A 26,167-nucleotide genomic window follows, 5' to 3' on the forward strand; every position below is an offset into this window, starting at 1 on the left:
ATACACACCATATGCTCTAAATTATGTCATATAGCATTTTAAAAGAAGAAATACATTATGCAGAATATTGAGAATTTCCCCAATTTATATTAATCATCAACTAGTACTTTGGGGACACAGTATTTTATGAGAATTTTGCTACGTTATGCTAGAAGCAGCAAGGAGGCACGTGAAAGAGAAGAAAGTGGGTTTGTACAGATGTTACCCAAGTCATACCAGCTCACCTTTTTCCGATTAGCTGGTGACAAGCTTCTGTAGAGCTTCTTGCCTTGCTTGCCAGCATTCCAAATGGTGAATGATGTCCAGGAGCTCAGGACTCTGTCTTCAAGAAACCTGACTCGGTGATTCCAGATGGTTCCCCTGGAGAGTTAGAAAAAGGGTGGATTTTGACCCCTAAAACTTTTAGCATTATTATATTCCTATATGCATACGTACATACTCACATACACATAAACCTGACCAAAGTGATTCACACATGATACAAAAAAAAAATCACACCAAAACATTATATTAGAAATTTCTGAGGGAAATGTAAACTGTTGCTAGAAAAAAAGAAATTCCATGGAAGTTCTCAGACAAAAATCATCAGGATAGATTTGAAGCTGTAGCTAAACCACTATTATTTTCAAGAACCCTAACAGAAGATCACAAGAAGACGAAAAACTGTGGCTATGGTAATCAAATTCAATACCAGCAATTGCAACTGCCCACCAATACACTGTTTCCTGTACCCGTACGTGCCATACAAACTGCTGTATAACCCTGCAGTGCATAGAGGCAAACTGTCTCCTAAATCCAAGATGACCTCTTCATGTTCCATCTGCCCATGCAGTCATTCTCCTTTGTCAATGCAAAGTTGAAATCTCACAAATTCAGTACTCCAACTGACCCAAATATACAGCCCAACGCTACTGAAAGTCTTGGATCAGTGGACTCCCGTACAGTGACAAACAATTGCTGAACTGTAAAGTCACGCACAACACTGAAACCACCGGCTGTTACGCACCATTCACACTTGTGAATGTGCACACACACACTTTAGACCAAATACAAGTTCCTTAATTTCAAAGGTTCCAAAGTATTATTCAGCAGTGATACAAATGTGACTGTTCCTTTATTTGAATGACTTTTCTAAGAAATAGCATTTCTAGAAACAGAGAGCAGTGGAAATTTTTTTTGCTTTTTTTTTTATTTTTTGGGAAAAGTGGTATGCTGCATAAAGCTTCTTAAAATATGCTTTAAAAAAAGAAAGCTGGCAGATGTCTGTGTCCAATTACCCTGTTATGTCTTCGTATTTGTAAGAAGTTCCACAATATAATTTAAGCCAAGCGGTTGAGGTAAAAAAACTGTGGGACTACTACCAAATGATGAACCACTTGGCTTTGGAAACAGTGACAAGGGAACACCTAACATCTTTAAAATCTGAAGACTGGATGAGACCTTCAACAAGTTCAAGATACGTTCTTGGAAACGGGACAACTTCAAGGAAAGCATTTAATTCATGGGCTCTTCATCCCAACTGCATGAACTAATTCACTTTGACAACTACAACTGTGTGTGTACATGTGCGCGTGCACATTTCTTATCACTTTCGATTGCTTTTAAAACAGTGATTCCCACCATATAACGTAATATTTAAGGCTACATCATTTACAATGGTTTGAACAAAACCACCCGCTGTTATGAACATCTGGTTTATGTCCAGGGTTCATTTAATATTCGTTAACTAGGAACCAATCTTATACCTAATAAACATTTTTCTAGATACAATAAATTGATTTCCTCAATTAATGGCTTGACAGATGAATCTCCCTAATCTACATCTCTTGAACGAGGCATCTTGAGTTGAAATTTCTTTCATAGAAAATTCTGATAAACATCTAATTGTCTGTCCGTTCTGAAAGCATTTCTTCATATAAGTTTTTCCATTTGCTTTATGATGACAGAACACAATACAGTTTATAACAATCATTACAATTTGTTCTACGAATTGCAATACATCTTGTGATGCAAGAAATTAGATGCTGAAATTAGTTAAAGCATTAATAGGAAAAAATTAGTCATTTTCCTGTGAGGTCCTAAAGTAGCCTATGGTTTTCTTTGTCTTGGGAAGCACCTATTTTTTTTCTACCAATATACCTTCTTCACAGTTCAACTTGGAGCCCCACAGTCTTCTGACTTTATCAGGTTCGTATGGAATTTAAACACCAAAATACTCAAAGAATTTATTATTTCTTCTGCTTCAAATCAGGCTTCTGATTCATGAATCAGCAGAGATTATCACCAGGCAGCTACACCAAGATACTTCTGGTCTGCGAGTGCAGCTTGTGATTTTATAGAAAAATCAAAATCCATTCCAGTTTCCTTGACGTTCAGGATCTGAACTGTCCAGGTGGGTCTATAGTCAGGAACAGGAGCTGCTACAGCAATGCTGTTGTCCGTCATCAGACTGCTCCATCTCCTAATTGCAGTTCTGATTATCCATAATCCTGTATGCATTACACCAATTGTGGTTTTATTACAAAGCAGTAAATATGTGAGTATGATCACTAGATGCCTGATGATCTGGCATTACAGTAACATCTGACTTCTATGAAACTTTCAAATTTTTCCTTTTTGTAATGGATTATCAAATGTCACAAAGCCAAATCTGTTGTTCCAAATTACTCTTATGAATCATACCTTCTGAGGTACAAGTGTAACATTTGAGGTTATGAAGGTTAACAGGTAACTTAATTTGTTCCCAAAAGTTTGTTAGCAAACTTTTCTCATATTTAATGATAGGAATTTCGTGGGTTTATTTGTGTTGTTCCTTCACATCCCTGAGTTATGGTTTGAAAAACATGAATCCTCGCAGCACTAAGACATACAGATCCTTGCTGGGATTATTAGTTAACTCCAGAGAGCCCACTTCACCTCAGCGTGCGATTTTTGAGCACAGCCAAATCCTGCTTAGCACTTCATCACTGATTGTGGTGTGATAACTTGGAAAGAACTTCACACACAAGTAAACATACCCAAGAAGAACAGTTACTCCATATAAAGTTTCTGCACTGTTTTGAAGACTACAGCCATGCACCAACCAGCACTTCATCTAATGGGAAAAAAAAAAATAAATTTGGATTTGATTGCAAATCTCTTCTAATGCAACCACAAGCTGCATTCCTGCTGCAAAGCTTTAGCTGCTGCTGGCATCTTTTGACACTTGCCTTTTTCCACGTTCATTAGAGCATACTATATTCCCAGAAGGAAAGTTAAAGAAAAGAAATATGAAGGTCAAGTATTTTTCCAGGATCACTTTACTGGAAATTTTAGAGCTTCTGCTAGCTTCTAAAAAGGAAGATTATTGCTTTACACGTAAATGGAAAGGTTTTAAAACTATTTTACTTTGAAATGTGACTTCAGAAGAATAACACTGCCTTACATTCCAGAGGCACTTCGGAATCTGTTCCGTTGACTTGAGCGACAGAGGCAAGTTTCTTTTCCACTTGAGTTTGCAAAGTTAAGAAAGCTAAGGAAAAAAATAGGCAACCTTACAAGGCATAAAAAGAATTATCAACTAACTTCTAGTTGTAGGGCAAACACTGGAATCTACATCCAGGCACACAGAAAATGTTTTTAATTGTCATGGAGATGTCAGAGTACATTCAGTATCGGGTGCTTCCAGACAGTATGCATTTGCTCTCTAGGTGATGGGTGCCTATATTCCACAGAAGTCCCGACAGAGGTGAAATTCAAGCCGACCAAATCTGCTCAGCCTGAAGCAGATTTACTAACCCAATCTTATCTATGAATGTTATATTGAGAAATGCAAGTGCAGAAAGTATTTAAGGGAATTGCATTTAGAAATAAAAGGATATGAAACTCATTAAACTACAAATGAATTGGATCACTCTTCAAACACAAGCATATTGTCAGACAGCTTCATTTAAACACCAATAAATGGCTTTCATAAATACTTATTTTGGGTTGTGAAAATGAAGCCAACATACTCAGCACTTGTGATTTTTTGCTTCCATCACTATAAGGCATTCTTATGAAAATGGTCACAGAAAAGTATTTTAAAATCACATCCCTGTACTGTGTGTACCCTTTTTAATGAAAATTTTAAGTTATATCAAACACTTTGCCACCTTGAGTCAACCTTGAAATACTTTTAACAGTGCAAGCCAAGATCATCAGATAAATACAGAATTGAGGGGAGAATTTGTGACTGAGCTTGACAGTGACAACTACAGACTTAATCTTTGTGAAAACGTGCTCTGCATAAACAACATAGCTCACATGTTGAGCCAAAAGGCAGCTTACAGAGTGTCAAGAGAGAGTTTCAGTTATCCCCTTCAGGTTTCCGGTTCACCTAATTTGCCACATTTTTTGATGTTTCCAGAATAGATAACTGGGATTCCTGCCTTGAGGGATAAAGGAACGCCATTTTCCCATCCTTTAAGAGCCAGTGCAGGTGCAACCAATGGGAACTGTACCAACGTGCAAAGGATGATTAAAGAAAATGCCTGAAACAATCTAGAAGTTGTACAAACCACTACGCAGAGACGATTCTCACAGCTATTTTCAGATTTTGCATTATCACATATTCATAGCCACCAGCACAAACTAGGAGGTATTATTACTCTGCACCATCCCAAATCAAGGCTGCCTTTCCTACCCACGTCAGAAAGGATTAAAGCAAGCAGTTTCCCAGTAGCCTTTAGTTTCATTTCCCAGCCTGTATTCAGTTAACAAGATTTTCCTCAGCCAGAAGGTGGGATACACATTCTTCCGATTGTAGAAGGTGGTTCCCACATCCTAATACTCCTCCTTGACCCAAATTCTTGAAGTACATTATTTTCCCCACTTATTTTCTTGTCACTTCTTTACTTTACAAAAGGAATGTTAGAAGTATACATTTTTCTACTTGGAAAAATCATTCTCGAGGCTTAACATAGTTTTCCTAAGATCTCACTTGCCGTGGCCCCTCAATACTCATCAGTTATGTAGTCTGCAAAGCAGAAGAGGAGCCAAAATTCTGCAGGAGTGAAATGAGGGTATTCATGCAGCGGGTGAGAATGACTACGAAGTGTGTTCCTCAGTCCCAAGTAGTTATTACCATACCATCCACCCAAGTAATGTAACAATGGAGCTCTGTTAAAATGGGTGGTGACCTACTGACTGAATACAGGAGTCAAGAAACATCTGCTCTACTCCTATTTTGAAATGAAAGATAATGTGACAATAAAAGCTATATGATTTAATGTCTGAGCTCAGTTAAACCTCGCCATATTGTTTGACTGCCTTTCCCCTCCTTCCCCCAGTGAGGCTACATAAGTGAATCAACAGAGCAGACAGATGTCCAAGTACTTGAGAAATGCAAGCCCAATATCCTAAACAGTACTGGAATTTTAGGCATCGATTACCGTCCACAGTAATACTATAAATCTATAAATCTGACCCTTTCAATATATGTTGGTCCCGCACGCTACTCGGGTAACACTAGCCAGGAAGAGGAGCTATTCGAGTGAACGGCCTCTTCCAGTGGTTTTTTATTCATGGCAGGCTAATAGAGTTATATATTATAGGTGGCTCTCACCTGGATAGATAATCCAGAGATGGAAGAACAGAGAACTTTTGAATCACAGTGAGAGTTGAAAGACCAGATTCTTTATAGCTAGTTTTGCACGCAGAATTCAAGGTCCTTACAATCCACAGGAAATTCAGAAATGAATCCCATTTGAACCTTGACCATACTGGTGAATAAACTGATTTTTTTTTGTCGTTGTTGTTCTGTTGAACTTCATGTGAACTTATTAATTGCTGGACTATATCATCCCACTGAGTTATTACATTTACACTGTTAATAGGTTCTATTAATGTCTGAGTTCATCTTCAGGTCGTGGGTCATTAACTGAGGCATGGTTTGCATTGTGGCCTATTTTTCATGAAAGGCTTATTAAGAAAGACAGAGACTATCAATGTTAGTGCCATTTACTTTTCAAGAATCTAATGAGGTCATTAGTTTCCATGTTTAATTGAAGTGCCAAATGCAAGCATAGAAGATAAAAACGCAGTTGACCTCATCTTTATTTCAGTTGTACAGGAATATGCTACGCTATTCCTCTCTCCTGCCTATTTTTGGATGCATGTGTTTTTGCAGGAAATGAAGCAGGCATTCCTGCGCTCATCAGTGATACGAGACCTACGCCTCAGAGTACCTCTAAAACAACCAATGTGTGTTTCAGACTAAGTGCCTGTTCTCCTTCGCTTAGATGACACTGGAAGCTTCTAGAGCCTGAAACCAGATGGTTTCAATAGATTACGTAATTTTCGTTATTTCTGCAGAACGAGCTCTTATAATATTATACTCATTCTGAATACATGGCATATGAAATTACTGTGAGCCTTGTGAGTATGCTTCACATTTTCTGCATAAAAGGGAATCGCTTGAATCTCAGAGGGAAGGTACAAACCTTATTTTCTACGTGTATTAAATTTCGCTTGACCAAGTTTCTACATTGCTACAAAGGCTAGCTACCTGCCCCAACTGTCTTCATGAGCAACACTACCTAAAGACAAGTACAAGGTTTTATTGCTCATCTTGTTCCAAGCTGACTTTTATCTCGCAATGAGGTACACTGTTTTATATACAGTTTCTTTTTCTCCCCTTTAGCAAGATAAAAATCTATGAATTTTACAATGCTTTTATTACACACCAAGCTTTCTTACTACAGTATTTCTGATTATAAAGCCAGCCCTGATATTGTAACAAATCAGTGTAATGTAGCTATAGGATACAAGCTGTAATGTGAGATAAAATGATTTAGATCTAAGAGATACAAGACATGGGATTTTGTGTTGTAAATCCCTGGCTGAAGAGAAGTTTCTCAAAACTTGTATTGCTCATTCACATTTAGCAGGTACCCGTCATAGACTTGAGATGAAATTTCAAGGAGAACGTTTATATTTCTGTATGCACCTAATGAAATCTAAATATAGACTGTACTTCATTCGGATTCTGTCACACACCCAAAACATTTAATAACGCAGTCTGATGCCTCCAGGGTAAGGGAAAATGCAAATAAGATTTTGTTTCCTGCTTCACAGATACTTTCACCTCTAGATATTTGTTCCAGAAGGATACTAATCATAGGAAATGACCTGGAAATCATTAGTGTTTACAATTACACATACTAAAGAAAAAGAACTAAATGTCGCTTGCCAAATAGTTTTTTTAATATATTTTAGGAAATCTGAAAATGGAAAATCAGACATTTTTTTCCCTGAACAGTAATGAAAGACACTCATATAAACTGAAATCAGCCCATAATGGACTACGAGCAACTGTTGTCTTTGCTGAAAAGATTGAATTACACACCTTTGTATAAACAAGTCCTACTAACCAGCTTCAAACTATTTTTTTAAGACTGAAACTAGGCATAAACTGTTAAAAATATATATATTAAAAAAATCAACTTTCCTATAAGCATCATTTTGATCTCAGACAAGATATTAATCTGGTTGGTGAATCGCTACTTCCAAATCCAGGTCTATGCTAACTCTGAAAGTTCAAAGACAACATAGGCTGATGGCAAAAGGCAAAATGCCACAGAAAACTGCTCAAACAAAACACACCATTAAAAAAAAGAGACTTCTAGAATAGGTAGAATTTAGTAAGATGGGGTGACCAAAAGGCAAGTTAGGAAAGATCCAATCTGAATTACAAATTTAAAGCTTTGTGATGAGTCCATTGATGTCTTATTTGCTCAATGCACACCTCCGTCTTTAGAAAAAAATGCTGGCCAACCCTTCATGACTTCAGCAACAAACAGGGGAACAAGCCAATAAGCAGAGATGTTACACAACCTCGTATCTGAAAGTTCACACAAAATATTATTAACGGTAGTACCAGCAAAAAGCCAACAGGAAGAATGGCTAGCCTGACTTCTTAGAATGAGACAAGAAAGGCGCCAATTTGGACATGTAAACTGCACATCTGAAACAGCTTACAGTATTTCCACATTCTCACAGTATGTTGTAATTCAGGGTGCTTGTGCCACACAACCTTGTAGATCTGAATAAGCAACAGCTTGCAGTAAATTCAAAACAAACTCATTTCCAAGAATAAGATGTTTTCCCACAGATACAAGCAACAGGCTTCCAAGAGTTCTAGCATCCCGTGATGCGTGTCTGAAAAGTTGGTAACTAACTGCCAAAATGATCACACACTAGAAGAGGAAAAAACTCCTTACACTTAAACACTAATAAAAAGGAAAATAATTTACCTCCTATTTGTTTGCAAAACCCACAGAGTATCTTCTATTTGCTTGGAATGACTGTCCCAGAGATAAATGGCTTTATATACATATATATGTATTTATAAAGATCTCTTGTGACACTAACCATAAGCATGATATTTATGCTAGCATACTATAGTATTTACAGTAATACAGTAATACAGCAATATACAAATAAAATGCACATAAAACTGTTTAGTTTTGCTAGTCAGTTCTACAAAGCCATACAAATAGGACTGAAAAGTCTATATCATGAATCAGTAACAAAACAGTTTACTTTATTACCACTGTGGTTCTGGTCTGGGACTCCTGAAGGACAGTAAAACGCACATAATTTTTCATTAATGTCAATGTACGAGGGAAAGAAACTACTTTGGTTCCACTTGCAGGACTTCTGATTATGAAGAATGCCTTTGATGGGTAAAATGAGCATGTGTAGAGGAATCAGCACCTGACAATTTAACATTTTCTTTAAGGGTACACCAGCACTGTAAAAGCAGCAGGCAACAGCTTACAAGGAAGCACCTGAGATAATTACTCCTAAACATCCTCAGGTATTTTTCAAACCTTATTATCTGATTTAGATGGTTTATATCTTTTAAAATAGGAAAATAATATATGTAAGTGCAGCACATCATCAGATGAAAGGTTTAGTTTTTATTGTTTTTTCAAAAGAGGGTTTTTGTTGGTATTTCAAGTTTCTGTTTACTTTTTAGAATTGAGACAGTTCATTTTGAAATTAAGCTTTAAAATAAAAAAATATTTTATATTATGGTTCACATGGCAAAAAATATGAGAATCAAAACCTCACATATTAAAAATCCTAATTAAAAATCCCTATAAAATTTCATCACTAGGATACATTTCAAACATGTTCTTGCAATCATTCTAAGTATTGAAGAAGTTACTGCTTCACTGCTTGCTTTACCATGTTCAGCAAATGAGACACATAATCAAATGAAGTATTCTTAATCTGCTTTGAGGGTAAGAAACTCAGATGCTTTAAATAACCAGAGAAGTTATTCAGGCAGATTGCGAGATCTCACGTGATCCGTTACTCTCTCAGCTGAAGGGATGATAACTGGAAGTTGAGAAAACACTACTGCTGTAATGCAGTCCCCAACATGCTTCACCGCTCTTACAATACCCATTGTGAAATTATTTCAAGAACAAAGAACAGTTTCTTAGAATATTTGTCAAATGTTAAACTGCCCTCACCCCATTCTTGCCTCACTAAATCATTAACACAGGTACACCGATAGTGTGGGCAACAGTATCCGAACCAAAGATTTCAATTCATAATTTCAATTCCAGCATTACAGTATGTTACTCAACAGCAAATTATAACAAGAATGAACAGAAAACTAACCTTTCATCATCAAAAGAGGATACTACCAACATATTATGTCATGCTTTCTTTTTAGCCTTTTTGAAAACAAACAATTAAACACAACTTAAACACAACAATTATTCTGCTGTGTGATGTCTTGAAGAGACTAAGCATCTTTGCTGCCAATCATCCATTAGGAAGCTAATTTTTAAGTTCTACCCAAAAATGCAACTTACTCAAGGACGGAATGAGTTGCAGCCTGTGGATGGTAACGGTAGAGCAGGAGGCAATGGTTTACTCGAAAGACTTCACCGCCCTTTTGGATATGTTTATAAAAAAACAGCAAATCTTCTGGCACACCCTGGAAGAGAAGCAGTTATTTCAAATCAGGAGGTGACCACTAGTCATAGTTACATCTGAAGACACATTTTACTTTTCTGCCAAATGAATAAGGTTTAACATGATTTTATTCATATTTTTTCTGTACATATCCATGAAGTTATCTAATGGGTCATTAAATAAACATATCTGTAGAAAAGACAAAGCTATTAAAAAAGCAAGCAGTGCTATGTAAAAATGAAGTACAGCTGACCACAAAGATAGAGGTGAAAAAATAAACATAATCTCATTTTGACAGGGATATAAAGCTTGGTACAGGTTAGTCCAAAAGAGAGAAACCTAGCTGCTGAACAGTTCACAAAGCCTGAAGTGCCAAGTAACCAACAAATAATGTACTGACAGGGATCAGTGACTTCAGAAGAGCGTTTTTTCGTTTTACTAGAATTATTCTTTCTTTGGTTGCCATACAAATACATATACTGGTCTCTACTTAGGAAAGGTGAATCAGGCCCCGTAATAAGAGACCTTAACAAAAGCAACCTCAGAAGGAGGCAACATCTGAAAACATGTTTTAAATTTTTTTTTCTTGCAACTTCTTTCCATGGTACATTCTTCCTAATGGGATTGCAAGCAATACTGCTGAAACACTGCAAGAAAAAGACCTCCTACAATTGTAGCTCTATCAGGCTCTAGGAAATATTACAGATGTTATGATCATATGCAACACTTCCCACCTAAAAATCAGAAACATCTCTATGCCAGAGATACAGTGTCAGAAGGGCAATCTTATAGCACACAGCATTCAATTACACATCATGGCATAAGAAAGCATAAACCCACCTTTAAAGATACAGCCCTACACTCAAGGTAAAAAAGTAGCATCTATTTAGATTTTGCAATGGTGCAACTTCTTGAAATATGGCTAGAACATTTAATTTTTCTATGTTTAAATACAGATTTTTCTTTCCTCCGAGCCAGTGCTTGAAAGGTCACATGATTTTATCAGGCTAAAAATCTCTGATATCTAAAACCAAGTGGGTCATGTAAAAATATTTAAATGTAGCACCAATAAAAAGCTGAAAGATATCATGACAAAATTGTGAAGAAAAAATGAAAGAAGGAAAACACATTAAAACACATTTCTGTAGGCAGTATCACACATAGATGAGTAACAGGGGCATAAACCACCTCAACTTTAGGTATTCCATTTCAACACAGAAAAATAGTAAGAGCACAAGTTTAAAAAAATAAATAATTTTTCCCCATTAAAACAGCTTCTGAGTTTCTTCCATAATTAAGAAAAGGAGATTCTCTAATTAAAGTGCTGGACACAAAATCCCTCTGTGGTTTCTCCTGGCCTTCTAGTTACAAGAGCAGTACAGTCCAGTGACTGTTTCTCATCCCCACCAGACTAAGCAGCCAAGGGGGTGTGGGGAGGGCAAAAGAAATGAGACAAAAAAAGCTTTGAACCCTGGCAAACAAATCCAAAACACTCAATTGAACATATGTATCTTGGGAGAAATCAGAACCAAATCAAGCTCTGTGCTCTGCAGCTCTAGACTTCACTATATGATAGATTGATTTAAGACACTGAATTGGGCCACACTCCCAGATTCTGAATAAAATGGTTTCTGATCTGACTGCTTGGTAAGGGCAGCTTATCTGTAGCTATTGTTTGTCTTGGTAGATATTTGTCTGACTTCTTGTTTGAGAGCTGTGATGCAGAAGAAAACTTTTAGAGAACTCCATACAATTTATGCTTTATATGAACCGACTTTGAAAGCCACAAAAGAAATCTGGGGGAAGTGGGAGTAGCAGACAGCAACCACAGTCATCAAGAATACAAGAAAAACACAAACTCAGATTCTTTCCATTTATCTTGTAGCCTTTTCGGTCTTTTTCTTATTCTGGACTTTAATGGAAATACTGAGAGTCAGCAGCAATTTTAAACCTTTTTTTTTTTTCCAGTCACATACTAGACTGTCTCAGGCAGGGCACAAATTGTGCACGTATCAGCTTCCTGCAGCAGTCATATTTTGAGTCAGATACATGATTATATCACATACATCTCTGCAATTCATTTTCTTTTTGATAAGCATTTACATTATTCAAGATAACCGTTAATATGTATTTTTTTAAAAAAAAGAGTTACTGCAAGAGCAAAAGGATCTTTCAAAATGCTGTTTGGCTCTGAGCACTCTTTTGCTTTACTTTAACTGGCAGAAATACTTTGAATAAAGTGCACTCACCCCCAGGAACGAGCAGGTGCCTTGTATTGCTCAGCAGTGGCCTCTCACATTACAAAGGAGCAGCACTGGCATGCATTTTTCAGGGGAGGAAAGATGTTGACTGTGTTATAGATCCTGCAGGGACGGGACTTCCTACGGCTCTTGAGCATGTAAGTTTGTTGCAATACAAGAGTTTCTTCCCAATTGAGGCATATTATTGGATCCAGATGGCATTTTAAACACCAGGAATCTTTGTCAAACACCACAACTTTCAAAGAAAAAGCTGTTTAACCACTAAAGGGATATTTTAACGTATTTTTTGGAAATTAATATCCATAGCTAAACGTATCAATTAACAATCCAGCATTTCGGCAATAGGCTACCACATAAATAGTTTTCAACATTAATAAATACAATTACATTGCACAGTTTACATGTTACTGGATTTTCCGCGTTATAGGCAAAACCCAACCCTATATGCTCTGCTGCGCTAAGGGATAAACTCACTGGCCTGCCTCACTCAAGGCTGATCAGCTGCTGGTTACAACTCTCAGTGAAAAACACAGCCTGCACCTGCCCTGTTCTATCCGTAGCCATATGCAAAATCATTGATCACTTTAACGTATCACTACTAACCAGGTGAAGGGTTTGTGCTTACCCAGTATTTTGGGCAGGTATCACTTGCTGTGCTGGTCAGCTCTGCTGATGTGGGGACTGATTTTGTATACACAATGGGCTGTGATGCAGAACCGAACTTGAATTAGTTTCTTGTTCAGGGACCGAATTAATATTCCATGATTCTTCTCTTGTCATCTTCTCATTGCTCTCTGTTTCTCACTCCGAGCAGATCACTGTGTGTGAAACTGTCCTCAACATACGTATTTGGCAAGGAGGTGCAAGCCACCTACCACTACAACAAGCAATTCTGGCTACAACTTCTGCAGCTCCACCATCAGTAATGGTGAGGAGCATCAGTAGGTAGTAGATACTAATCAGCAATTTTTGGAGGACTTTTAACAAATGAGTGGCCCTGTGTGCAATACTGTAACTAGTAACACCTGGTGAGAGATCATGTTGTAGCCCTGAGATGACCAACAGTAACTGCTGCAGAACTTCAGGCTAACAGCCTTTGTTTTGGTCACTTGGACAGAACTTACTATTAGGCTATACAGGCAGAAACACAATCTAAGAGCTGCCTTTTACTGTTAAGTTCAATTCAGGAGATTGATTCTGTGGCAGAATCAATCTGTCCCAGCTACCTCATCCATCTCTCTTCCCTCCATTCAGCCTTCTCCCCATCATCTTTGACACATAGACTTCCCCTGTCCTCTTCCAGCTGACAGGCACTCTAGTAGAGGTGTGAGCAAAACCAGTGGAGCTGTAGCCTATGCAGAGCAGTCGAACTAGTGAAAATGGGAAATCTAACACTGAACGTTTTGTATTTCGAGAATACACACATTTATAACAAAAAGCGATGACAAACAAGGGAAGTAAATCTCTTCACTCATGAAGAAAAAAACTTCAGCTTTGGGAAAACTTAGCCTGTCCTCTTGATCAGAGGCAGCAAGAAAAACTATGCTCTAACTTGGTAAACGTTTTGCAAACCAGGCAGCAACATCAGGGTAACTGTTGGAGAGAAAAAGCCAAACTGCTTTAATTCCTGAGGAGCCTAAAATTGGTGAATGGAAAGAATGAATCAAAAAGGAAGTAACTTTTGATTCCATACTAACCTGTTTCTTACAGGACTTCGGAAAGAGTTTGTTTCATTGCTATTTTTAAACTAACTCATTTCATACTGCACATTTTAGAACATTCATTAAAAAACCAGAAACATTTCAGTATTAATATTACATTAAGGTTGCACAAAAAGCAGAGCAAATTGTGTATATTACAACACCTAAGACTAAACAGGAAAAAAAGCTTTAGAGTCATTTAGCAACAAAGCAGAGATGTTGAGTAAAAAAAATCAAAGTACTTATGTATTAAAAAAAAAAAAAAAGCCAAGAGCTGCCCAACAGCATTTCCTCAAAGTCTTGAGCTAAATCTTGGACTTACAGAAATATCACATACAGAGGGGCTGGTTGCATGGAAATGAACACGAAAGACAATCTATTTTAGAGGAAGTACTCCTGCCTCAGAAACAAACGCTGTTCTGCCAGGCATTAAACTACCTGACTTGCTATGGATGAGGCTTTGGGCAACCTGGTCTAGTGGAGGGTGTCCCTGTCCATGGCAGGGGGGTTGGAACTAGATGATCTTTGAGGTTCCTTCCAACCCAAACCATTCTGTGATTCTATGACTCACCAGTGTGTTGCTAATGGGGAACAGCCACTAAGCTGCTGGACACTAAAACTAAAGAAATTGCAGCCCTTCTCCAATTTAAATGTAAAGGTGAAAAAAAATAGGAACTAATTTATCAAGAATTACCCATCCTTCAATCTTTCCCTAACAACAAGTTTTGCATTAAATGTCAATTGTATTTCCCTTTTGTAACGAACAATTTCTCACTGAAATTACTTATTTCAAGGAGAAATGATCATTAATTGAAAAATACACCTTAGTTTAACTTCCTTCAGGATAGTCACTGGAGGTATGCAAACAGACTAACCACAAGCTAACTCCATATAAAATAGCTATTAGTAGCTTCTCTTCAGGATTATCCAAAATATCCTTAAGTCTCACTTTCTGCAGATCTGTCACTTCATTTTTTTGTCTCCCATCCAAATCATGTCTTTACATCATTTTGCCTTGATTAGAAGACCTGAAGCCTGTAACAATTACTTAATCATTTGGGAAATAACAGCTTAGAGGAAACTCTGAAAGATTGCCTTCATGCAATCATATTGGCACTGAGAAATTCAGTTAAACAAAGATGATGGGGAAGTCAAATGAAAGGGAGGTGGCAAATTCTAAATGATATTTAGTAACAGCATAGAAAAAAAAATGTCATTAGACATGGGGTATGGGGTGAATTTTCAAGTAGCTCACAAAGTGTAATTAATCATTGGCTCCATCACTTCTTCTTTCCTTTTTAGATAGAGTACTGATCTCTGTTCAGCCTTAACTATACCAAGCAAAAAACATTAATGCCTGTGTTTTAGCCAGATTTTTCCCCAGAGCACCTTGATAGGTTATTTGACAGACTAACCATATTTTAATTCATGTTCAAAAGAAACCAAACTCCTACTTAGCCTTGCAACTGCTTGCCTTTCTGGAGGGAACGACATTTATGTGCTCTGGCAGACAAAAATGGAAAAATGCATTAGTTAGCACCTAATAGCCCACAAAGTTATCTTAGAGCTTTGCAGCACATGCTACAGCCTCCTATGCACCAAAGGATATTTTGACACCTCCTCAGTTTGTGGTTTTTGTGACCTTTTATCACAAAAATAGATCAAAACTGAACTCCAGACACTTTGTTCAGAGCCGCAGTTTGTATTCAGAAAGGCCAGTGGCTTATAATATGCTATTCCATCTGGGACTCATTAAGAACAATTTCCCCGTTTACACTTAGAGATTAGTCTAGAACTTTAAGGCTGCCATTCCATTTTTAGTTTTCATACACTTAAAAAAGGAAGGTTAAATACAGAGGTGACAGGAAATTTGGGACCAGGTTGTGGTAAAACTGTAGAGAAAGAAACAAGTGTGGCACGTTACAGTTGTGATGTCAAGAATAACATTGCTTGAATAAAGCCAAGACACTACAATTTGCCACTTTTGGATGGAGTCTGCAGGTTAGCAATGCTCATTTATACAGTTCTTACTATACTCATGATTTCTTAGAGTATTTACCTAAAACAACAAGCTAGTTGTTTTAGCTTAGTGCTATTCCACACAAGTGACTAGAAAAAAAGACAACATGTCAAAAGAGACAAATAACGCGCCTTCCCAGTGATCTCCATTCTGGCATTAACAGCAAACAAAATCTGTTCTCCACCTGAACAACACATTTTGGTAGAAGTACAAAAGGTCAGTCGGCTACAATTGCAAAACGTTGGGTTTGTATGCAAATTGAAGTGCACTGTCAAACACATGAAGCAATAACTTTGCTTAGCTAATAACAGGCACCACGTCTACCACAGTGCGTGACTTGGTAAGTTCCCTACTTTAACACGATACAGCTTCGAAATCTGCTTTTCACATTATGCAAGACCACGTATATTTTTTCCTCAGTATAACTTTTTGTGATGCTTTCGAATACAATTCTGACTTTTAAACAATAATGCTGGCTGTTAGAAGACACCAAAACGTATAGGAGCAAAACCAATCATGTGGATAACATCACACACTAATTTTTAAGTGTGAGTTCTGAAGGGTTTAGTAAAGTCCTGCCACTTCTTTCAATGAGGAAGTACTGCACTCTTTATCCGAATCAGGAAGATTATTTCCCTTTCATTTCCTAAAAAAATTAAGTCAAAAATATGGTTCATCTGACTCTTTTCCTAACAGTGGATACTATTTAAAATGTTACTTTTCAGACCTGTAGACCATTTCTATTATATATTCTTAGTCTCAGCACACTGTTAGAGCTTGCTAAAATCAACTACTTTTAAGTAGTTCTGCTTTAATTATCATATGAGAGGTTGCATGAATAACACCTCTACCACTGTAGTTAATTAGTGCGTAAAGCAAACCTGCATCGCCATTTATGAAGATACTATTTAGGATTTTGCTTGGACATTGCCACAGTGATTACATAAAAGGAATACATTTCCAACAATTGCAAATCTTGACCAGAAAGAAATATTTATTTCTAAAAACATTTTGTAAATATTTTTAAAAATCTGTTTCACATAAAGCTTGGAGGGACAGATACATACATACATGTATACCTACCTGTAATTAAAAAAAAATTACATCATAACCCACATATTTATATTTTATCAGTCTACCCACACTATTAACATAAACATCAAATCACAATTTATTCCATGGAAGAATTATCTTCCATTTGTTCTAAGCATTGAAATATGAAGAACAGGTGTTTGGATTTAATTCCAAATGAGAAATGCAGCTTTTTGGCATGGAAACAGTTTAGCAAATGGAGAAGGCTGAAATGTGGAGATCTGTTGGCCTGTTTCTGTATTTACTTGCAGCAATGTGACACTTACAGGTCACACTGTTAAATACTAACCCAAAAATGGAGATGGAAGTGATCAAAGTAACGCGGTCAGATCATGGGTCAGGTCAGAACATACACACACACGGATAAGATCCTTAAGAGTAGTTTATAACAGTTCTATTGATACACAGAGAAAATCTTTTCAAATGAATGAATTAGATCAATGCTAAATAATTTACAGTGCTAAATGCTAAAAGATTTAGGGTTTTGTGTCCTCTAGACCCACATAAGCAATGAAGTCAAACCTTTCTCCTATATTCATTGCTTTGTTCGGATCTGTCATCACCCTTGTTCGAAGGGTATTTTTAAAGGTCCTCTGTATCAGCCAGAGTTTGAGTTCTGACATGTTGGACACGTCACAATAGGGACAACAAAAAGTTTAACATAATCACTGATAATTTTTAAAACTAGAAGGACATATCATGCATTGTGGCTGAAAAATCATTAGGGATTAAGATTGTCAGCGTAATACATCTGAATAACCAGTGGCATAGTCCCTACACAATTTTATACATATATATATAAAAAAATATAAAGCAAAACCAAAAAAAGCCCACCTAAAAATAGAACAAAGAAAAGAAAAAAAAGACCCTAAAACTAGAAGAAAAAAAAACCACAGAACAATAGTCTGTTTAACTTAACCTCTTGAACTTTATCATTAGGCTTGCTGTTCTATTGTTGTTATTATGTTTTAGCTTGCTCCCTTTCTTTTTTGAGCTTACTAACAATGTTCAAGAAGTTAAGTCAAACATTCTTCAGAGAATGAAAATACAATGATAAGGAATAATAATAAAAAAGAAATAAAGAGCATGGGTCAGTGAATGTAGATTGTATTGGGAGCCAGGCACTATTCCCAGCTCTTCTACTCACCCACCATGTAATTAAGGGCAAATGTTCTCACCACTCTAAACAATTCTGTTCTCTGTCTACTGTCTCCTTAAATTATAATTTCATTGGCGGGCCAAAGAATAATATTTGTATATCCCCATACATACATAAACATGTGTGTGTATGTCTGTATGTATATATACACAATGCATGGCACAGGATGGCTCTATTTAGAGGCTATAAAAAGAAAAACAATCATAATATGTTGTAGTTTAAATAATAAAATAGGAAATAGCCTTAGCAGATTTTTTTTAGAGTATTATTAAATGAAAGCTTTCCAAAAAAATTCAGAACCACCCTAAAATCTCACCAAAACCACTGGAAGCAAAACCCCTCGGGTCCAAAACAGACAGAATGGATCCAAATGCATCTGAATTGGATCTATTTGCCAACATATTTCTATTCCTACCACAATAAATACTGCCAGTAGACATCCCTGGATTTTATTCCATAAACACACTGATGAGCCTAAAGCAACCGAATTGAACTTGTACAGGGAACCTATAAAGAAAAAGAACACCTCACTGTTAGTGGAGGAACACTTTGCAGGTAACAGTCGTTTAATTTGTACCCTCTCAGATCTGATCCTTGAGGAGAAGCTACTTCCAAGGACAAGCAAAGAACTAAGATTGACAAGTGGATAAATGAGATTTAATGATAGCAGTTTTATGGCATATTTTGACCTCCCCTCCCTGCTTTCTTCACCTCAGGGATATAAATCTTTCCCCTTGGGAGAATGTATTACCATCTCTTTGCCATCCTGCACCTTTCTTCCTTCCAATCTCTTTCATCAAATCTACCCTACCTTTCAGAGATGGTTCATAATGAAACTATCAGCTGACTTTTGTTTAGCTTTCAGATCTGCTGCATCTATTTCAGGGACTGAAGAGAAGCTTGAATGTCTGAACCCTTCTTTAATTTTTCCAGGTATGCTGACATATCTAACAAATGTGTTAGATTTGTCTACACATCCCATCTCAGTTATGTCTTTCAGTCACTAGAATTGCCCCAAAATAACTGCAGTTGATTAATGACATTTAAAAAAAACAACAACAACAAAAAAAAACAAACAAAAAACAAACAACAGGTATACAGTATGACTCTTTTTTTTTTAGACCTCAGTTTTTATCTATACCCTTTTGCCTAGTGTTTCTTAACAACAGGTCTAGGGCTTTCAGAGGCTGTTAGGCAAAGAAACGTTTCCCGGACTACATCTGCTATCATCTGTAGCACTCACCTTTCCACCTTCATCAAATTTTCCCACATGAAAAAACCATTCTCGAGAACAGAACCAGGTTGGCATGATCACAGTAGGTCCATGGGAGGTAAACACCTAGGAAAAAGGTGAAAAAAGCCTTAAATAACAGAATGTCAAAACCAGCATCTGTTTGGGAACAAAGTAGATCTCATGCATTCACCTGAAATCTTGCAAATACTTATGCCTTAACCTTCAGCAATTTTAAGCACTGAGAAACACAAGTGCATAAAATTTAGCACGTGCTTAGTGTTGGACACGCAGTGTACAGCAGCACCTTTGAGGTGTCACAGCCCAAGAGATGAATCTACTTCCTGCTTCATATTCCACAACCTCCTCTTCTATCATAAGCTGCAACACACGCAGAGTACTTCAAACTTTATTTCAAGTTTACAGAGGTATACTGGAAACGACACTTCTATTAATAACGGTGATGTTGACAGTGAAGTCAATTAATTGAGAAGAATCTTAAAAAGTTAAAGTTCTTAACCTTAACCCTATAATTGTTGTGCATTGATTTTCCATTTTATATTCGTTATACATATATTAAGGAGGAGCTTTCATTGATTTTTTTTTTTTCCTGCCAAAGACACTTAATCAAGCTTGGACAAGTAAGATGCAATTTATTTTATTTTATTTATTATTTTATATACCAGAGCACTACAGATTTGCTACCCAGTGGTACCTACCTTAAAAGGTTGGTGGAAAGAAAATGCTTTAGGGACTGAAAAGGGAGTGGCTATTAATTTCATCCTCTTGACTAGTGACAGCCAAGAACTATACAAATGGTTCTTTGCAGCTTTAAGCAAACTTGTTGTAAACACAACCATGAAATAAACCAGAATCTGGATTACGGAAGGTAAACTGGTTCTTTCTTTTATTACAAGATGAAGTATCAAGGCAAACAAGAGACTGAACTTGTCAAACAGTGTGCAAAGTTAAGACAGGAGACTGTGCCTGCTTCCAAGAACTACACGGGAAATAAAGAGCACAGCCTGGTTTACAAGGGTAGAAGAAAGAAACCTCACAATTACTGGCAGTCTTCAGACACTAACGAAAATGCTGATCTTATGAGCAGATGATTTCATAGCATGCTGTAGTGGTAATATTAATATTCCTCTATAGGTGAAATTTTTAAACATCAGTACACAAATGTAAATTTTACCACATGTGTCTGAGCATTTACTTTTAAAGGTGTTCCTCTTGATTTCAACCTGGGATGGAATTCCTTAAACTCTTCTTATGTCTGACAACTTCCATTTCCACAGACAAACACTAAGCCTGAATTTTACACACTCAGTTCTATACAGACATTTAGACCAACTCTCCAAGCAAATTAGATTAGAAATCTAAGCAAAATTCAACACGTGATCTACTTCCACCTTTCTTACGGCATGAATCATCTGACCAAACACAGGCACCCACCTTAGGGTGAAACACACTGCACGCAAACTCCAGGAACATAGTGATAAAACGTCACAGTCTGTAAAGGGGTCTGAGGGAGACTCATCTTAATATCAGCACTTAAATTTTAGGCAGTCATATTTACTCAGAATAATCCTATCACTCAATGGCTATGAACTAACACATTAGCAGCTTGTTCATAACTGAAATATGCTGGCTTCAGAAGTCCTAAGTGTCAGAAACTCCCCCAAAAAGTCAGTGGGAGCTGAAAGAGTCAAAACAATCCCAGAAAACGAGAGCAGACATGATTAGTCAGTACACGGTTATTAGCTACACACTAATTACAAGGGCAATTGAGTATGGCCTGAACCGAACAATGACCAAACAGTAATCCCAAAAGAAAACAACAGTAGGGAGAAAAGCTAGGCTAGAATGCATTGCATTGAATCTCATTTCTGAATGAAAGAAAATCTTCAAAAGAAAGTCTTGAGCCTATTGGAATATGTGAAATGTGTTTGGAGAGGCTAGAATGCCATTTCCTCAGTGCAGCCGGGTTCATCAGAGAACATAAATGCACTTAATCTTAAAGATGTAGCTCCATGTAATTAGTCATGCTCATGTGCAAAGTGCATACATCCCAAATATCTTAGATAATCTGTGTTCCATTGACTTATAGACTTATGTGAAACCAAACAGAACAAATTCGAAACACTGAGAAAAGAAAAAAACATCAAAATGTCACTTCTGTTAACATAGATGATGATATGATGATGATTATACAGTAGACCAGCACACACTGCACGCACTGATGCGTTTCCTAAATCAAACAGTGCTCTATGGCTCACTGTCCATCTCAGAAAAGATACTAGAGGGGAGTCACACAGACAAAAACCGAGACTGATGATGAGGCGGCTGGATCGCCCCATATGATTTCAGGGTCTTATCCTTCAAGGAAGTCTTTGAGCCTGCAAGAGCAAACCAGCTAAGAGTCCATGAATTGGCTTTTTGTATATGAATATTTATAATGCAACACCAAAAAAAACTCTAATAAATTTAAATTTGTGCTGCTGCCACAAGGGACAAATTCATGCTACCTTGTCCCTTACTACGCTAACAATAACATTTGTGAAGCTGAAATTCTTTTTTTGTTAGCTTAGTTTTCAGCTGGATCTGCTCCCTGATCCAGCTAATCACAAAACCACGAGTGTTACCACGAAGGAGGATGTAGGAAAACAGGGCACCAAACAGAGAGGCCAGCAAGACCATTCTTTTCAGCAGCAGTATAGATAATCCATAAGCCTGATAGGGGGAACTGTATGCTCAAAGTCTAGACTCACAGTATATCTTTATTAATTTAAGAGCTCTCCCACTCCTCCTGCCCCTGGCTATGCACCCCAGTCACTTGGAACAGCATTGGCACTCACCCGACCCCATGGTCAGCCAGATCAGAGCACTACCTCAGCAAGAAAGCTAGTATTTTTTTTTTTTTTTTTTTTAGTGATAGTTTTCTATAGTCTTGATTCTCTCAATCATCCAGTTCACTGTGGGGTCAGAGTAGCACTACTGCTGACATATTGGAGAACATCACAAGACCTCCCTTTTTGGTCATCGCCCACAGTTAATCAGTCCAGCTGTAATATAAAACTCTGCCTGAATACTTACAGTGATGGGAGGAGAACTGGCTCGGGAAAAACACTAAACTCCTAACAACGGTATTGAAACTCTGCGCCATCTGCCAAACTTTTGAAAGCTACCTTCAAGAGCTTTTGAAATTTCATCTTCAAGAGAAAAAAAAAAAAATAACCTTACCCTTCTGCACTTTGGAAATTCTAGATTTCAGCTTGGCTTAGTCAGATGGGAAAGTCTCCTCTGGATTTCTTTTTTGCCTACTCTCGTCATACACACTTGCCAAGGTGTCAAAAAAAGGTCGAATTGGCTGACCCTGGGATTAAAACCCTCAACTTTTCACGTCGAGATTGCCACTCAAGATTTTATCCATAAAGCTTTTAGATTACATGGACTGGAACAAAAGAAACAATGAGGATATGCTAGTCCTAATCTGAAAATCAATCAAAAGCAGAATTTGAATTATGATGCAGCTCTGTAACTACTATGTTTAGTTTTCTTGGAAACATTCTCCAGCTCTGCCCAATAAATGTCCTATGTCACCTTGGAACCTTAATGGGTTTTCAGTCCCCCTGGAGGAGTTAATTCAATGTATTGGAAAGCAGTTTGGACCTCTGAACCTTTCATACACGGCTGTATTGGGAGATTAATGCTTAATAATAATTGTCATTAATTACAGTACACTGTATGCTGTAAAGATTACCTAAATATAATTGAGTTGAATGAAACCAACTTGTTAAAAACTAACTACAGAGCTTGTGGATGAAGCTATAAATCTGTTCAGATTTAGAATTACTGAAGAACACAGTGTTGTCATAACCAAATTGGAATCCATCAGTTTCCAGGTGCTATTTCAGCACTGTATTTGTTAAATTATTTAGAACTTTTATAGTCATCTGGTTTTATTCCAAGGACCAAGTAGCAAGTAATTGAACTGATTTACTCTGGTTTGTTCTTGCTGTTTGGCTATCGAATTACATTCATCTATTACAGAGATTGTCTGAAAAAAAATCTAAAGAATATAAAGAGTTGATAAAGTGACTTTCATTTGTTGTGTTTCAGAGCTGTCAACAGCACACGCAATTCTGGCCCCCACTGATGCTCACTTCAGATCGTGTCAGCGTGCAATACGAAATTTAAGTTCCAGTACTGAGAAAGGCATTCATGTGTTTATAGTAAGTCTTCAAGGAAAGTTCTGTTTCCTTAACCAGCAAATCAAAATCTAACAGCGATGTGCCGAAAGAATACATGCAGATGGTGAAACCTTATCACATTCTGTCGGGCAGAATACAGAGAAGAAACCAGACAGTTTACAAGAGCAACATATTTAATCAAGGGTCCAGACTGCTTTCCAGTGTAACAAGCTAATTCCCCAAAATACACTACACATTTAATTCTACTTATGCTATAGCATTTATTGAAATTATATCCACACAGATTAAGGATCAGAAACAATCTCCTATGTTATGATAAATAAAGCTTTCCAATAGCCAGGGTCAGACATTAACATGTTACAAGGTGAAAAAGAAAACAAAACAAAAAAATTACATGATTTTGTGAGCTGTAGGCAGACCGTAGGCTAAAGGACATCACTCCTGACTTAGAAAAATTTATGTGTTAAGACACCAGTGCCTTAATTCAGCAGTGAATGTACCAGGGCCTCGGTACTAAAGATTACCAGGTTTACATCCAGAATCAGGTGGGTGTATTAGTGTGACAGTAGAGGTACAGAAGGTAGGGAAGAGAAGATTCCTTATCCTACTTCAAAAAAGGATTTGGCAAATAAGATTTAAAAAAAAAAAAAAAAAAAAAAAAAAAAAAAGAATTACAACAAACTTTATTAAGCTTTAAGGAGCCTAAACACCCAATCTGGTATGGATTACATTCCGTTAGTTTATATTGTACTGAACTGTTTTACCCTTTCCTATGCCTATATAAATAATTGCCTGTATCACCTAATCACTGCATGCTTCAACATCAGCTGAAAATCCCTGCTCTAAAGAAGCTGGGATCTGGCACAACAAAAAGTACATTTCAGAAATAAAACATGCCAGGACTCTCCATACTGAAAGGCTGACATATACATAGTAATTCTGGTACAGGCTTGAGTAAAAATCAGCATTACTTAACCTTCACAATCCCAAATTCTACTTAGCAACAAAACTGATCAAAAAGAATTCAAGAGTCCTGAGAATTGCTAATGGCAGTGAAAGCAGAGAGCATTCAGCACCTCTGAGAAGGTATTCCAGTCCTGCTCCTGGAAAAATTATGACCTACTGCTCCCCATGATTTCCTCAGGATTTGAAGCCTTAATGAAGGCTGAAATGTTTCCCAGTCTGCAGGAAACACAGACTCTTTGCAAAGATGGAACCAGTGAGAGCAGCTGTAAGATGATGTTTTCTCAGTTGCTGTATCTGTTTTTCTACCTTGTGTTTCTTACCACTGTTTGAAGAGACATACCTTGTTTATTTTCTGGAACAACTAACTAGATTATACAGTTGGTTCACTTTCCAGTATATAAGTGCAGAGTATGTCCATCACTGCAGAGATGTTCTCTTACACCTCTGAGTACATGAAAAGCTGGTGTTTGCTTTTTGGTTTATCTTTTTACGTAGATTAAAAAGAAAAAATGTTCACTAAAACATTTATTGTCTATTTTAATACTTTCTAAAGCATACCTAAATCTCAAGGGACATAATGCATGAATCTCACACAAATCCCTGCCCCCCGCTTCCCTACAGCCCATCACCTCCAGTTCTGACGATGAAAGCAGAGGACAGCAGTGGGAGGAAAGCTGGGAGAAAAAGTTGAATTTTTCTGAACTGCTGTAACAACTCCCTTGTCCCTCACAGTTTATTACACTCTTAGCTCTTTTCACTAGGCCATTCGCTTTAAGAAAAACATGAAAATCCTTTTTACAGCTATTTGACCATTACACCAAAACCTAAAATACTACACAAATAGTATTCCCTATGTTATATAAAATTTTAATATCAAGCTCTACACTGTTGGATGTGAAAGTACCATCTGAAATGAGGAAGAGGATGTGTATTAACATGGCATCGCCTCCTCCTGACATCTCTGGCTACAACAGAGCACCACAAAGAATGAAATGCAGGGTAAAGACTTCTTATATCAGGCTGCATTTTACCTATCTTTTTTTTTTTTAATCTCCTGCTGAAAAGAAATCTGTTTACAAATTTTCCAAAGGTAAATATATGAACTATGGTTTTATAGTCTAATACATATGTATTGAATTAGCTGTGGGTTTTGCTTTATGTGAGCTAGCCCATGCCAGCCTCATTGTGCTGGATAATTGAGAGCTGAATATCTCTTTTTTGTAGTTGAATGCTCCTAGTAAAACCCAATAGCAAGCGCCATTCTTCTAGTCTTTTTCAGAGCTTTTATCTGCTAATGATGATGAATTAACCTACTGCTGAAACCAAAAGAATAGATGCATGCAAAGGGAATAGCCTGTATGATTTTAGCATGTCTTACATCTTTTTTTCTTGTCTGTAAGCTGCTAAAAGTGGTCTTTGTAACATCCGTGCCTTAACAAGTCTCTCCAACTCTTGGAGCGTTTCCAGTATTTAAAGAGTCAAGTATTTACAATGGAAGAATTACTCCATCCAGTAAAATGAAGCATTCTGTACCAAAAGGTTGTCTACTTGGCTTGCTGTTTATGCTGAG

The 26,167-nt window shown here is 37.1% G+C and overlaps 1 protein-coding gene across 12 annotated transcripts in view; it reads right to left on the minus strand.

Annotated features, from left to right (window-relative positions):
- QTGAL (queuosine-tRNA galactosyltransferase) overlaps nt 1-26,167 on the minus strand; it is a 133,453-nt gene that overhangs the window by 22,735 nt on the left and 84,551 nt on the right. For all 12 annotated transcript variants that reach the window (XR_012838274.1, XR_012838275.1, XM_075770717.1 and 9 more), the window contains 3 exons: nt 19,430-19,525; nt 9,852-9,976; nt 225-360 (listed from right to left, as the gene is read on the minus strand). Coding sequence is in view for 10 of the 12 variants with exons in the window: in XM_075770717.1 (XP_075626832.1) it covers nt 225-360; nt 9,852-9,976; nt 19,430-19,525 (357 nt within the window). In the remaining 2 variants the exon portion in view is untranslated. The remainder of the gene's footprint in view (nt 1-224; nt 361-9,851; nt 9,977-19,429; nt 19,526-26,167) is intronic.

The sequence above is a fragment of the Balearica regulorum genome, chromosome 18 (genome assembly GCF_011004875.1).
Source record: "Balearica regulorum gibbericeps isolate bBalReg1 chromosome 18, bBalReg1.pri, whole genome shotgun sequence".
NCBI classification, from domain to species: domain Eukaryota; kingdom Metazoa; phylum Chordata; class Aves; order Gruiformes; family Gruidae; genus Balearica; species Balearica regulorum.